At 42.7% G+C, this 13,610-nt stretch overlaps 2 protein-coding genes across 7 annotated transcripts in view; one reads left to right on the top strand and one right to left on the bottom strand.

Annotated features, from left to right (window-relative positions):
• The window catches only part of MED12L (mediator complex subunit 12L), a 150,067-nt gene that overhangs the window by 45,341 nt on the left and 91,116 nt on the right, over window positions 1–13,610 (top strand). The window lies entirely within an intron of this gene.
• Window positions 1,074–11,996, bottom strand: P2RY14 (purinergic receptor P2Y14). The gene is made up of 3 exons (XM_037407180.1): window positions 11,554–11,996; window positions 5,083–5,185; window positions 1,074–3,241 (listed from the first exon to the last, which is right to left on the bottom strand). The coding sequence occupies exon 3, from the start codon at window positions 3,221–3,223 to the stop codon at window positions 2,210–2,212; it is 1,014 nt and encodes a 337-aa protein (XP_037263077.1). The 5' UTR covers window positions 3,224–3,241; window positions 5,083–5,185; window positions 11,554–11,996; the 3' UTR covers window positions 1,074–2,209.

The following is a 13,610-nucleotide window of genomic DNA, read 5'->3' as shown; positions in this document are numbered from 1 at the left end:
GTAGGATCAGGGGTTACAGAAGCATCTTGTGACTAGTGAAGCTATTGGAGAAATATTTTGTCAAAGCAAACGAAAAGCTAGAAACTTACTGTCGTTTTTGAAACAGTGTGTTGGTTGGCATCCGTTCTGGGTGCCTCGATGTAAAATTTTGTCATTCCCGTATCACTAATCTGGTGGGGTGAGGAAACAATTTTACAATACAAATAATTTTTTCAAAGCTTGGAAAGTAATTACAAAGTTATACAAACATATACTGTAGAATTGCTTTCATCTCTGTATGCCAGTGTGCTTTCACAGCTCCAATTACTTAGATTTAAGTAGGCAAATACCAAGCCATGCCATGTAAGGAACTAAGTGTTTTTGCCATAAATGACAAAAAATCTCCCACAAAGCAGCAGATTCCCTTCTCCAACAGACTATTTCCCCTGCTTGGAGAGAAGAGCCTGCAAAGTGTCAGTTTGACAAGAGTCAGGGAGCTCTGAAAGAACCATATAAATAATCTTTTATGCGTTTTCTTTTAAAAACACAACCCATGTTCCCTAAAGGCTGGTTCAGGAGGAGGATGAATATCCGGGTTTCCTCAGGTGTCGGGTGCTGGATGCTTTGTGGTTGGCAAGTGGGAAATAAAGGGAGGTAAATACGCTCCATAAAGGTGTGTTTAAACTCTACAGAGTTGTCCAGTCCTTTAGTTGAAATACAGTCCTCTGTGATGGTAAATACTGTTAACTGTAGATTGGTGGTCTCAGGCTGAGAAATGTTACCCACAACCTTGGAGAAGGTTAAAAGACCATATGTTTAATTCACCCTGAGAGATTATTTGTTAGGACTGAAATGAAACACAGTGGCAGAAAGTAAAGCATGTTATTTCTGTTTTCTGTTCCTATGTCATCTTTGTTAAGTAAAATGAAGGCATTAATCTTCCAGAGCCACTGCCTGAAAGCTTTTGTGGGTACTTTATGCACTGGTGTGTTTTCCCTGTACAATGGTAAAATCAACCAAAAAAAAAAAAAAAAGCTTCACTGAAAAATAAAATTTAAAAAGAGATTATTTTTATATATAGAAGGTTGGTGGCTTTCAGGTATTACCTTTGTACAGAGAGAAATGCTTTATCATTGTGCCAAAAGCATGGGAAAACCAACAAATCATTCTAGATTTAAATATATCCCAGAGTTTCTAGACAGCTCTGTGTGTGTGTTTCCAGACTGCTCCTTGAGTGTTCTTACCTCCTTCTTCAGCAACAGCAAGGGAGTTACTAAGATCCCAGTCAGTTTGGTGTGAACATTTTTGGCGTACAGCATGTTCTTTCAGAAGAGTCCTGAGGAATATGGTACAGTGTAGCTAGGCTGGTTAGGTTATAGAAGGATCCTCTTTAAACACTTGCTTATATTGAGCATTGCATTTTATAGAAATGTTCTGACGTTGGGTGTCCAAGGGTGACAACTACTCATGTTTAATTCCTAATTTTATAGAATGTTTCCCTAGCTTAATTTTACCAAGGGGTTTTCAGGCTCTGTGCAGATCTTTAAGGATTTGATGTGTATTTTTTTCCTCCTTTTTTTTCCCTCCTTCCTCTCACTTCCCCACCCCCACCCCCACCCCACCCCCAGTTGTTAGAACAGAGTCCTTTCCCAAGCTGCACATTGCCTTCAGCCCTTTATGTTGTGGCCTGGTAAACACAGGAGAGAGCTTTCCCTCTGGATCTCAGTCCTCTTTTTATCGGCTGGTGGAGGCCAAGTCAGAGAGACTTGGGCTGAACTTGCTCGTGTTGCTTCTGAGGGGTCTGCTCCAGATAACATGGAGTGATGGGTTGTTCCAGGCCCTTCAGGCTGGTTTGTTGATAGTTATATGTGTTGTGCCTGGCTTTGTGAGAAACAACAGCGAAACAGTTTGATTATTGGGTCTGTTGGATAATCGTTTCAGAGAACCATGGCCTGGAGCTCCAGAATGTGGTGTTCCAGTTACTCCTCTCTCTCTTTTTCATATCCAGATAGGTTGTGTCACACCATAATGCAATCATAGCATCAGCTGAAATAGCACATAGTAAATATATTGGCAATATGCAATAATGTTTTTATACAGAAAAACACCACTTGGTATTTTACACTGAAATTTTTTTTCAGTTTTATTGATGGGTCTCATCTGTTCAGTTTGAAACATTTGCATTCTTGAATGCACTTTCTGAAATGTACGTTGTTTTACAGACCTCAGACTACACTATGTTCATACCTTCCCGAAGTGTATTAGATCTTCTGGATTTAGAAATTTCAACGTCACTTGAGGTTTTCAGCTGGAGATGCAGTTTTTGATACAGCTTTTCTTTAAAGGGTAGACAAAGGAAAAAATAAATAATGGGATCAAGGCACACATTTGCAGCAGACAGTGCAAGAGTAAACTCCTTTGCATAGTACAGAGATGTTTTTGACTGACAGTTGAATTGTGAGCTAGTTTGACTTAGAGTGTATGGTGTTCTACAGAGGTGATAGGGTACAAAGCAAATGACAAATACAAACATGATACTGAATATATTACGACTGGTTTTTCTCTTGGTCACTTCTGAGTTCCTTTGGAATTTTTTATAAGAGCGATATATTTTTTTTGATATAGAAGTGTAAAAAATTATTAGAAGAAGAAAAACAACCCAGAAAATCCCTGTGCAAATATAACTTGATGCCTTGTGCCACTGTCTGCCAAGCTCACTTTTAAGACCTATACATTTTCTGGAATAATTTTCTTTAGTGATTTCATTAGTTAAAATCATATTTGGAAATGATATAAGCATTAACAATAGCCATATGATTATGGAGACCACCTTACTGTAGTTAACTGTGTGAACAAAGGAGGTGAGTAAAGGCTTTACAATTTTGTAGTATCTGTCAAAACCTATAAGGCCAAAAAATGTTATACTGATATACATGTTTGTATAAAAAACAACAGCAGAGTATCTGCACACAAAGATGTTGAGCTGTGGAGGTGCAATTTCTGAATCAGCAAGAATTTTGAAAGGAAATGTCAAGCTCATTAGGAGATCGGCAAGAACGATGTTCTTGAGATAAACAATAAAACTCTTTTTGCTAGAAACATACAGAAAGATCCATGCTGCTACACTGTTCAGCAAGAGTCCTACTATGAAAATTAAACAGTAGACCAGGGGGATGACTGTCTTAGTTATTACTGTGCTGTGGCTGCAGTTGTTTCCCAAGGAGTTTGTGCTGGAGTTGAACATCTTACAATATCTTTGTTCCTAGAAGCAGAGAAAGATTGTCTCAGTAAGATAAAATGGTACTATGGTTTCTCTTAATTAGTACAAGTTTTCTACTCTTACTTCAAAATAAATTTGGCATGCTTCTCAGAAATGACCATGTTTCCACACCATATCATTTCCAGCAGGGATGCATACTTAGTATTTTCCATGTGGTGCTGTCTCACTTTTTGATGATATTGAAGGGCATGCTGCTGTTTGGAACAGAAAATCCATTTGCTTCTCTGTTCAACTTTAATCCGTTGTCCTCATGCCGTGTGCTGCCCCTTTTCTGCGGGTGTAAGCAAGCCTATGCACTGCTAACTAGGAGGGGGATTGGGCCACAGTGATTTTTGTGACTCTGAGTACATCTCATTAAGCCTTAAAGGAGTAGTATGTATTTTTAGCACTGGTTTACCAGGCAGCATGTGGGGGACACAAATATTCCTTGAACCAGTGTTCTGTTTTGTTTACAGACATAAAAAACACTCTTCTATTAGTCAAGTGTGAAATATCTAGTGTATGCCAGTATTTTCTAATGTTCACTTCAAAGAAGCCTGTATGTGCAGCTAGCACAGTTTGCTTTAAACTTTCAGTAGCATGACACTCAGGAGTGTGTGTGTTAGCATAACGTAGAAGCTAGAGCTGTCCTCTCAAGTCAGTCAGATTTAAATTTTAGAGTATCTCCAAGAAAAAGTCACATCTGCTGCCTGCTATTCTTTGACAGAATGTCTAAGGGGGTTGGATTGTCCTCTGTAGGAAGGGCAGAGCAGTTACGGGATTTAATGCTGCTGCATTTGGCAAATGGGAACCTAGGCAACTGGAAAATTAGTGCCATGGAGCTGTGAAACCTGCTCCCCCTCCCCCACCTCATCTTTTAGAAAAAGAAGAATTTCCATATTGCCACAATTCAGAGTCAGTAGCTGAAGCCTCAGTGTAGCAGATTCAAACAGAATGCAACCTTGCAATAACTAGAATTGGAAATTTTCTTTCAAATAGGCAAAATTGTTTCCTCTGCGGTGTTGTTTTCTGTGTCCTTTTTGCAGACCCTGTAAAAGCTGACCAGTGCTTAGGTGCTGTTCTAGAACTTGCATGGATAACAACGGAGCAGGCATTTACCCGTGGTCACACCTGAAGCCTGTAGTTAATGTCTTTCTGGTAGTTCTCCCATACAGTGACCTGCCATCCTATCTTTATGTTTCAGCTCTAGTCATCTCAAGGCATTTGATTTTGTTTGGTTGGGTTTTTAAAGGGAAAAGATGGTGTGGAGAGCAGGTGCTATAACTACCATGTGAATAGGTGTGTTAAGATTAGGAGGTAATAATCCTAATAAGATTTAGGAGGTAAAGGTTTAGGGTGACATTGCGAAGACTAGAAGGGTCTCCTGGAAAAGCACCAGTAGCGAATGGCATTTTTATTTAAGATGGTAACACACTGTATTTAAAACCTGTTCTCTTCCCCTTGCTGTCTACTGTGTACGTGTTCTTCTCCTCCTGTCAGGCTGTCTAAACAGGACTCTTGCTCTGCTTATGATGTGTTTAGAACTTGTTCCTGCTCTGTAGGGTTTCCTGAAGCAAAGTACACTTGCACTTAGTAGCAGATAGGGGTTCATGAAGTATTTCTTGTGCTGAGGCATCATACAACAAAGGATTTTTTCAGAAGCATATGTTTAGAGATGTGGGCCCTAAAGCTTTCTAAAGTATGTTGAGTCTGTGTAGCGTGAAAGACACCCTCGACAAATTTTACATTTGATACCAGCAAGTTTATCAACTGTTTGTGGTTGAGAAGGAGGCCAAAGTCCAAGTCAGACTGTAGATCTTTCAATATCAATGGCATGTCCTTACCTTTTGTGACTTGACTGCTGTGGTGCCCTTTGTTAAGGGTCTAAAGCACCTTCCATTCTCGGGCACAGGGCCTCGTTTCTTGCTGGGAGACCTATGTGAGAGACTGGAAAATACACTTGTTAGAGTTGTGTATTATAACATAGGACAGTAATTCTGTGGTGCAGAGGGGTTCCCACAGTGCAATGCCTGTTTTGACTGTAATGATCAGTACTGCAGACAAGTCTTCTGATCTTTCAGGAGGACTTCAAGATCAGTTAGGGACAAACTCATAGAGCAGTCATGTTCAACCTGAAGCCCATCACTGCATGGGTAAGTCTAGAGGCTTTTATGATGCTGCATGTCACATAATTTGTGTTTGCCATCAAATTCATCTGCTCTTTTTGTCACCTGGTCACGCACTCAGCTCTTGGTGGAACGCCTTGTCCCTGCTGCTCTGAATAGTTCAGCACTGGTAGCCAACACTGTTGCCTTGCTAGCCTGTTCCTCCATCAGCCATGAGTCCCAGTGTGAATCCCGTAGGAGCTGTGGCAATGTGGCACCACATGGACTAACTCCTGTGCTCTGGTAAAGAATCAGTCTAGCAGAGTGGCCTTTATACAGCTGCTTGGTGCTTCTGGATCCTCATAACCACTGCTGCCGCTATGGCCATGCTCTGCTGATTTGTGGATTGCAGAGATGGGTTGCATGTAGTTGGCAGAAGGCATGCTTCCACTTTCTCTTCTCTACTGAGAACTTGCAGCAGCTCCACTAAGCAATACACAGCTTGAAATGGCACAGGTATTCACCCTTCATTCCATGCTAGGGTTCATCTGGAAACTGTGAACACTTCTCTGTTGATGTTAATTGGTGGGTCAGTGTAGGACTCTGGTCCAAATGCTACTTGAGGTGATGACTAAGCTTAAGGATTCTTGCACACACACACCCTTTTTCCAATTCTTAAAACATCTGTTTTATTGCTGCTGTGTAACTGCTGCTGTTTGGTGTGTGTTGGAGGGTATGTATTAGCACCCAGCAATTTGTGATTTGTGAGAATACTCTTTCATACTTCAGCAGCATTTCATGTTCAAATGCTTGGTCCAGCGTGAAGTATATTTATTCTGTGTAAATAATATCAACTACTGCAAAACAAGCAAACTTGATTCACCAAATTAACAAGACTGATTTGGTAAAATATATACAAGTTTTGAACTTACTCGGTTTGCAAATCACGTTGCTTGGCAAAATGCACAGAAGGAAGGTCACATAAACCATATACAAATGCTTAGTTACTTCTGTATTCAAACCCTCACACTATCATTTGTAATCCTTCCAATATCATTAAGGCACTTTTTCTTGACTTCTGTAACTTGGTTGTCAAATTTAAAAGTTTATGGCTGCTTTACTGAAGATAAGAGTAATATTTACAAGTTTGGGGTTTTTTTACCCTGAATATGATAAAGGTTCTGTAGTACCGAGTTCACATTTTATGGAAATTAATGCAGCTGTCTAATAAATAAATAGGGAATGCAATTATGGGGTCAGGAATTGTTGACGGCATTCACTGTCCCCAGAAATCTTTTTTGAACTGCATAATGGAGTTTATCAGGGTGGAAGATCGTGCCAAATGTTACCTCTGATGTTATGAGAAATCTAGAGAAAGAGGAAGCGCAATACACAAAATAAAGCAATTGCAAATTGTGCTGAGTTGTGCTAGAAGAATAATTTTTTTTAAGATGTTCTTTGTAATGTGGTAGGGAATATTGGTAGTGGTCTGAACTTGCAGTCCCAGCCATGCTGGTGTAATCCAGTGGGAAAGCAGCCCCCAGTTAGGATGTGTACCCCTGCCCGCTGTGGTGTGAGCTGCCTGCCCCACGTTCCGGAGCTCCCGCTCCGAGCAGCGCTCGGGCAGCTGCTGGCTGGAAACCATCAGGGCAGGCTGCTGTGGGGCTCCTTGTGGGGCTTTGGAGGGTGGGCGTGCTCACGCGTTTGTTAGGAGCTGGACCAGCAGAGGGAAATAAAAGCAGGGCTTGCTAGCTGTGAGTTGCAGGGGGTGGGATCCTGGCTGTCGTTTCTCTGGGGTGCTCTCTGCAGGCACATAGCTGGGCATTTTGAGGGGCAGAACCGGCAGGGTCCAGCAGGGGCTGTCCAAGGGAAAGTGCTCTCCTCTGGTCACCTGGGTGGTTCACAGCTGGTGCATTCTCGGGGCTGGTCTCCAGCCTTTCTGCATCTGCACAAAGGTGCTCAGCCTGGCAGCCGGTGGGGTAGATGCCCAGGTGGAGATCTTCAAGGGTCCGTGGTTGTAATGGCTGGTCTCCTGTGGAAGGAATATTTGCTGTGACTGTGGAGATATGTTGGTCTGTTTGACTTTTTGTGAGTTTGCCAAGGGATGAAGATTTTGTTATTTTTCTGTTCTTATTATAACATTTGTTGTAAGGCAATGTCTGGATTTTAATACTTAAGAGACTAAAAGCATGCAAAATACAGCATGTAGTAATCCAACCCTTTAAAATGGTGTACTGGGTGGTGGTAGTTCTTGTTTGTTGTAGATGCATAGAATGTACTGGAGGATGAATAGTTGAATCAGGATGATAGAAAATACAAAATAGCATTCCTGTTGCAGAAAGCAGTAAGTGAAAAACTGCGATAGCATCGTATGTGATGGCACTCAGTGCACCCATCCTCCAGCATGGCTCAGAGGAAAGCAGGACTGGTAAATGTGACAGTGACTTCTAGAGAGTCTTTGTTCCTTGCTGCTGTGCCTTCCATCTCTTGCTTTCAAGACCACTCTTGTCTGGTGTGAGAGGACAGAGTGAGCCATATTTCTACTCAGGCAGCTCCTCGGAGTGCCGGTGAGAGTAGCATCCCCTGTGAAAGTGGCTGAGAAAGGCCATGTGTCCTGTGAAGGTCACTGCTGCTGCATCCCCATGAGTAGCAGTGGCTCCTGCCAACCCGGACGAGCCTTGGTGTCTGGGTATGTCCTGTCTGTGGTTAGTAAGGGGAAGAACAGAAGTGTAAACAACTAATTACATCTTAGCAGTACTTCTCACTTTTGATCCCAAAGGGCAAAATTTTAAGATACTCGAGGGAGGAGGTTGCAGTTGGTGATGAAGTGTTTTTTTCATGCTATGCTGTTATTTACAAACTCCCGACTTCCTAAACATGGGATGAATCAAACAAAAGCTGGACTTGGACCTCTTCCAACTCAGAATGCTGTCCTGTGGGGCTTTCCTAAGATCGTGTGCCAGTCCTGATGGTGCTGCTGGGCCTTCTGAACTGTCAGCCTTGTGTTTTTTTCCTCCTGTGTGCATTGCATCGCCAAGCCATGTGCAGTCGACCCTTCTGGCAGTGTCCCCACTTAGCACCACTGATGCCTGCACAGGGACTGCAGCCCCATGAATGACCTTGTAGACAGGGACCCTGTGCCACCTAGCAGAGTGGCAGCACCTGACCACCACTGGAGCCCTCTGCTTTGCACTGGGCAGCAGTAGGTCCTGGCATGGATTTTCTTCCTCATCTCTTTAACTGAAGGGAGCAGTTGACTTACTCAATTTGGAAAAAATTGGCTGTATCATCTAACTTTTAAAGTGGTATTTTAACAAAAAGCATGGAATAAATCTGTGACATCTCATTGCTGGGACTGTATTAGCTCCTGGCTGCCTGTTTTCTTTTGGCTGGTTGTATGGGCTTGGATGGGAGTATGAAGGTTTGACTTTCTTTGTGTAACACAGCCAATGTTCATAAATTCTTAAGAATTAATGATTTTATGTGTGTTTCTCATTCCTTATATTTGGAAAAAACATTCCCAAGCTTTTAAGTTCGATGTGTTAGAAGCATTTCCTGCCAGTGATTGGGCTGAGAGGAGTCCCATCAACAGTTCTCAGAAGTATGCAGTATTGCAGTAAAAGGTCTTGACTTTTTTATGATTGTAAATGAATTTTCATTTCCAGTTGGACCCAAAACATCTGTTGCTAAAACTGATTCAGATCTGAGTACCGAGTACCAAGCTTTTGTTCTCCTTGCTGCCCTCCTTCCTTCTTCTCCCCATCTTCTCACTCTTTTAAAAAAAACAAAACTGTTGCAAGCTGATGTTTTCAGGCAAGCCAGCCACGAGGAAAACAAACGTTTTTGTCCCCCGGTTGGATGACAGCAATGAAGTGCCCTGCACTGCCCTGGCAGGAGGCAGGGTGGGGGTGAGCGGGGGTAACGTGGGCAGGTGCTGGAGCCCCGGCAGCCCCACGCCTGAACTTGCCAGGGGGTGGTCTGGCTGCCTCGACAGTGCTTCCAGCATGTCGCCCACCCGTGCATCGCTTCTGCTGAGTTCATGAACAAAGCTTAAGTAAAAAGCTTACTGCTGATAGCTTGGCAGGAAAGAGCATGCCACATAAAATGGCACCAGTTAGCGCAGACAGCATTTAGCATTGACAGCATTTTACAACAAGATTTTCCTGACCAAAGTTGTTACATCAGAAAGATCTTATGTGATGTTTTCTTGACATACAGGATTAATTTCTGGTGTTCTGAAGGACAGAGCGAGTAAGGAGAGCCAACAGGTGTAAAGTGCAGCTGTAGATAAGATTGTGTATTTCTTGTTAAAACAAGCAGGCAGTGCAAGCTCCTTTAGTTGCAGCCTGAGGACGCCCCAAGGGTGGAATTTTATTTCTGTCTTGCAAAACCCACCAGCAATTGTTTCATCTCTTCTTGTTGCCCAGGAGTCCCTATGCTACTTTTGAAATCTGAAATGTAACAGCCTAATTGTCCTGGTAAGTTAAACTTTTCATTCTGTTTTCATTTCTTATTCTTAGACAAGGGTCTAAATTATTCTAAACCCACAACATTTTAACATTAAAAGATTAGAGTCTGTGAAGTATCTGTGCAAACCCTGATGTTCACACAGAAACATGGAGAATGCTTTGAGTTGTTTGCATGTGGGATCATTTTCAGATCTAATGCAAATATTCCGCTTCTTTTAATTGAGCTTCAACCCGCCCCCCCCCCCCCCCCCCCCCCCCCCCCCCCCCCCCCCGATTCTTCCTGTCTCCTATCAGTTACAGTATCTGAATATCTGAATTATGGAATGGTGGATGTAAGAGGAAAAGTTAGGACCAGGGTATAAGGACTGGTCAGTTTATAATTTTGTATTAAGAGGATTAAACAGATCAGCTTTTAGAAGTAACTGTACTATCAATTTTGGAATTATTCTAGTATGTGTCATGGTTTAACCCCAGCCAGCAACTAAGCACCACGCAGCTGCTTGCTCACTCCCCCCCCCCCAGTGGGATGAGGGGGAGAACTGGAAAGGTAAAAGTGGAAAGACCCATGGGTTGAGATAAGAGCAGTTTAATAATTGGAAAAAAAATAGTAATAAGAAAAAAATTAATGAAAAGAAAAATAACAAAAAGAGACATAAACCCCAAGAAAACCAAGTGATGCAAATGAAAAATAATTGCTCACCACCAACCGACCGATGCCCAGCCAGTTCCCGAGCAGCAGCTCCTGGCCAGCTTTCTCCGCCACTTTGTATGCTGAGCATGTCATCATATGATGTGAAATATCCCTTGGGGCAGTCAGTGTCAGCTGTCCCAGTGGTGTCCCCTCCCGGCTTCTTGTGCCCCCCAGGATGCTCGCTGGCAGGGCATGAGAAGCTGAAAAGCCCTTGACTTAGTGTAAGCACTGCTCAGCAATGACTAAAACATCAGTGTGTTAGCAACATCATTCTCATCCTAAATCCAAACCACAGCACTGTACCAGCTGTGAGGAAGGAAATTAACTCTGTGGCAGCTAAAACCGGGACAATATGTTAATAAAACATTTTAATGATTAGTAGTTTTATTGTCCTAAACCTGAATATTTTAAAGAAGTAAAATGTGGCTTACATAAAGAAATTGTTCCCTTAACGTTCTATTTTAATAGTAGCATCTGTCATTTAAATATTTGGGTTTTAATTCTATTTTCTAATGTTTTGATCTGTGGGGTTTATATAGTTATGTTTCCTCAGTCATAAATTAAAAAAGTAGTTGCTTAAGAAAAATATCTTTTGCCAAGATACACAAAACAGAGCAATGCTTACCTATAGAGAAGCAGCCTTTGGCGTAGCTTAAGGCTGTTCCATGTCTCAGTCTAATAGGTGTGGGAGTTTGTCTGCCTTGGTTTTCTGTATTTATTTACAGTTATGAGTGCTCATTTGTGTTCTAAGTAATTTGTTTGTGGTTTGCATAATGCATGGATGATTTTCTGTTCACATTATTTGTTGATTTAAAAAAAAGAAATTATAGTGGTAGTTATTTAAAAATCAGAAGAGAATGTTTGAAAGCATTGGTAACGTACAGAAACGCGTAATGAAAAGGCAGAGTCTTTCACCTGGAAAGAAGTATAAAATTGCATGTGTGGTCCCTCTTCAGCTATGAAACAGATTTACAGAATAAGCCCTTTAGAAGTGCCTTAGAATGTAAAACACTGTAAAGACTGTAAGCTACAGCAGATTCTGTTACTTACTGGCTGGAGTGCAGTCTTCTGTGTGCTCTGCTTTACCCATTGCTGCTCCTCTGCAGCTGGATAGGCTTTAGTTCTTTAAGCAAATGCTTTGCGATATTATCTTCATTATCTGCTTCGGTAGTGTTGGTGGGTCAGTGTGCTGTGTCTCTGCAAGCAGGAAGCTGAGGAGCTGGTGAATCGTGCCTGGCTGCTTGGCCAAATGTGGTCGAGATATCAAGCGCTGCAGATGGCCAGTGCTATTTTTGTGTACTTACACGTAACTTCCATGAAGAACAGTGTTGAACTGGTTTCAAGAGAGATGCATTTGTGCAGTTGGCAAAGCAGTAAGCAATCCTAAGTTAAAGGCTGGTGTTTTCTTTTCTTAAGCTGTTCCCAGGCCTGGCTCTGACCTTCTCTGTAAAGCTTACTACCCTGATAGCTTCTGCTTTTTTAATGGGAGTTTTCTGAACTGGAGCGTACGGGCTTACATTGCCATTGTTCAGGGCGTGCTCAAAGGCTGGCAGATGCGTTCTTGGGATAAGTGATGACTCTTTGGTGTATGGGTTTTTGGGTTTTTTGGTTTTCTTCTTTTTTCTTTTTCTTTTCCTTTAACCTTAATCACCTGTCTGTCTTCCTCCTTTCCCTTTCCTCCCATATGTTCACTGGGAGGCTTTGAAATTGAGACGAAATTAGTGGAAATGTATGGTAATGCAAAAATTAGATTCTTTTCCATGAATGTGGGAAAGTAGTGTATCCTGAGTGAGATCTGAGGTTTGGGGAGAGAAATTGAAGTTTATATGTTTATTTTTGAAAAGTGAAATATGTAAGTTGTGTACATTAGTGTTAATGAACATTTAGTACGTGACCTGAGCTCTGCTTTACATTAACTTGAGCCCTAAAGACACAATTTCCTCATGGACTTTCCTTCTATGGGTGTTTACCACCTTACAAGAAGGAGCCAAAAGGTGTGGACAAATTAATGTACCTTCTACTAAAGCACTGCTGTCATGTACACATCCTTTACACAGGGCCAGTGTGTGTTAACCTGATCCTGCAGACCTTTTCTCCCCTCAAGTTTCATTGAATCTTAGTGAAATGAGGGAGTATCTTCAGAGACAAAATTGTCTCTGCATTGTGAGTATTCTTGCCCCTCTCTCATTCCTAAGATTCCCAGTTCAGAGCCATAATTGTCAATTATTCATTGCTTTCAGGTGATGAGTTTGGATGTTTGTTTTATTGAGAATTTTTATACCTGCCTTATATTCTGTTTACGCGGCAGTGTGAGCATTCAACCTTTCTAGGAACCCAAATCTGAGCATTTTGTGTCTGGAAGGCAGGTGCTGTGATGTGGAAGTTTGGTTTCAGTTTCTTGGGCATCAGAGGTCAGGCACACTCTGGTCCCCTCTCAGCTGCCTGGCACAGGGATCCTGCCGATGACAGCCTGCTTCCCTGGCACTGCTTCTGTGGGCCCTGTGATGCTATGTCTTCCCTGGGGGCTGGTGGGCTGTAGCTTTAGGATTCACATCCCATAGAGTTTGTGCGCCATGCCTCATACTGTCAGGCTTCAGTGTCAAGCAAATAGAAGGAAATCTGTCTGCCCTAAAGAGTTACAGCTCTTCATGTGCCTCAGGAGAAGAGAGGGCTAAACTTGTAACTTAGGAAGAAGCAGTGAACGCCAGAGGTTGCAGGTTTTAACCCTCCTCAGGAAGGACACGCACCTAGAGTCCTTAGAAGGCTTTGAGGAGAACTTGCATGTCTCTTCACTCTTTTCCATCTCACAAGTGTAACCCTTTCAGCACACTTGCCTGGCACGACCTGCTCTGCTTCATTCCCAGTGCCAGTTGCTCCCCTGTGGGTGTGTGCACACACGTGCGCACATCCAGTGTCTGCATGTGCCTGCGCCCCACTTGGGCCCTTCCCCTCCCTCCCGGGGGAGGCTCGATAGTGACCAGCCTGCTGCTTTGCTCCGGTGCCCAGTGCCACAGGCATGGGCTGGGAGCAGCTGGGGGGAGCCATGCTGCTTTGAGTGCTTTGCCGGACCCCCGGGGGTTTTGCCAGGGTTGGTGAGGGGCTGTTAA

This window comes from Falco rusticolus, chromosome 13 (genome assembly GCF_015220075.1).
Source record: "Falco rusticolus isolate bFalRus1 chromosome 13, bFalRus1.pri, whole genome shotgun sequence".
NCBI classification, from domain to species: domain Eukaryota; kingdom Metazoa; phylum Chordata; class Aves; order Falconiformes; family Falconidae; genus Falco; species Falco rusticolus.
The sequence above is the reverse complement of the archived record's forward strand: the minus strand, read 5'-3'. Positions and strand labels throughout refer to the sequence as shown.

What these genes read in the sequence shown, in the direction of transcription:
- P2RY14 (XM_037407180.1), bottom strand. Translation starts at nt 3,223, where the DNA reads ATGTTCAACTCCAGCACAAACTCCTTGGGAAACAACTGCAGCCACAGC.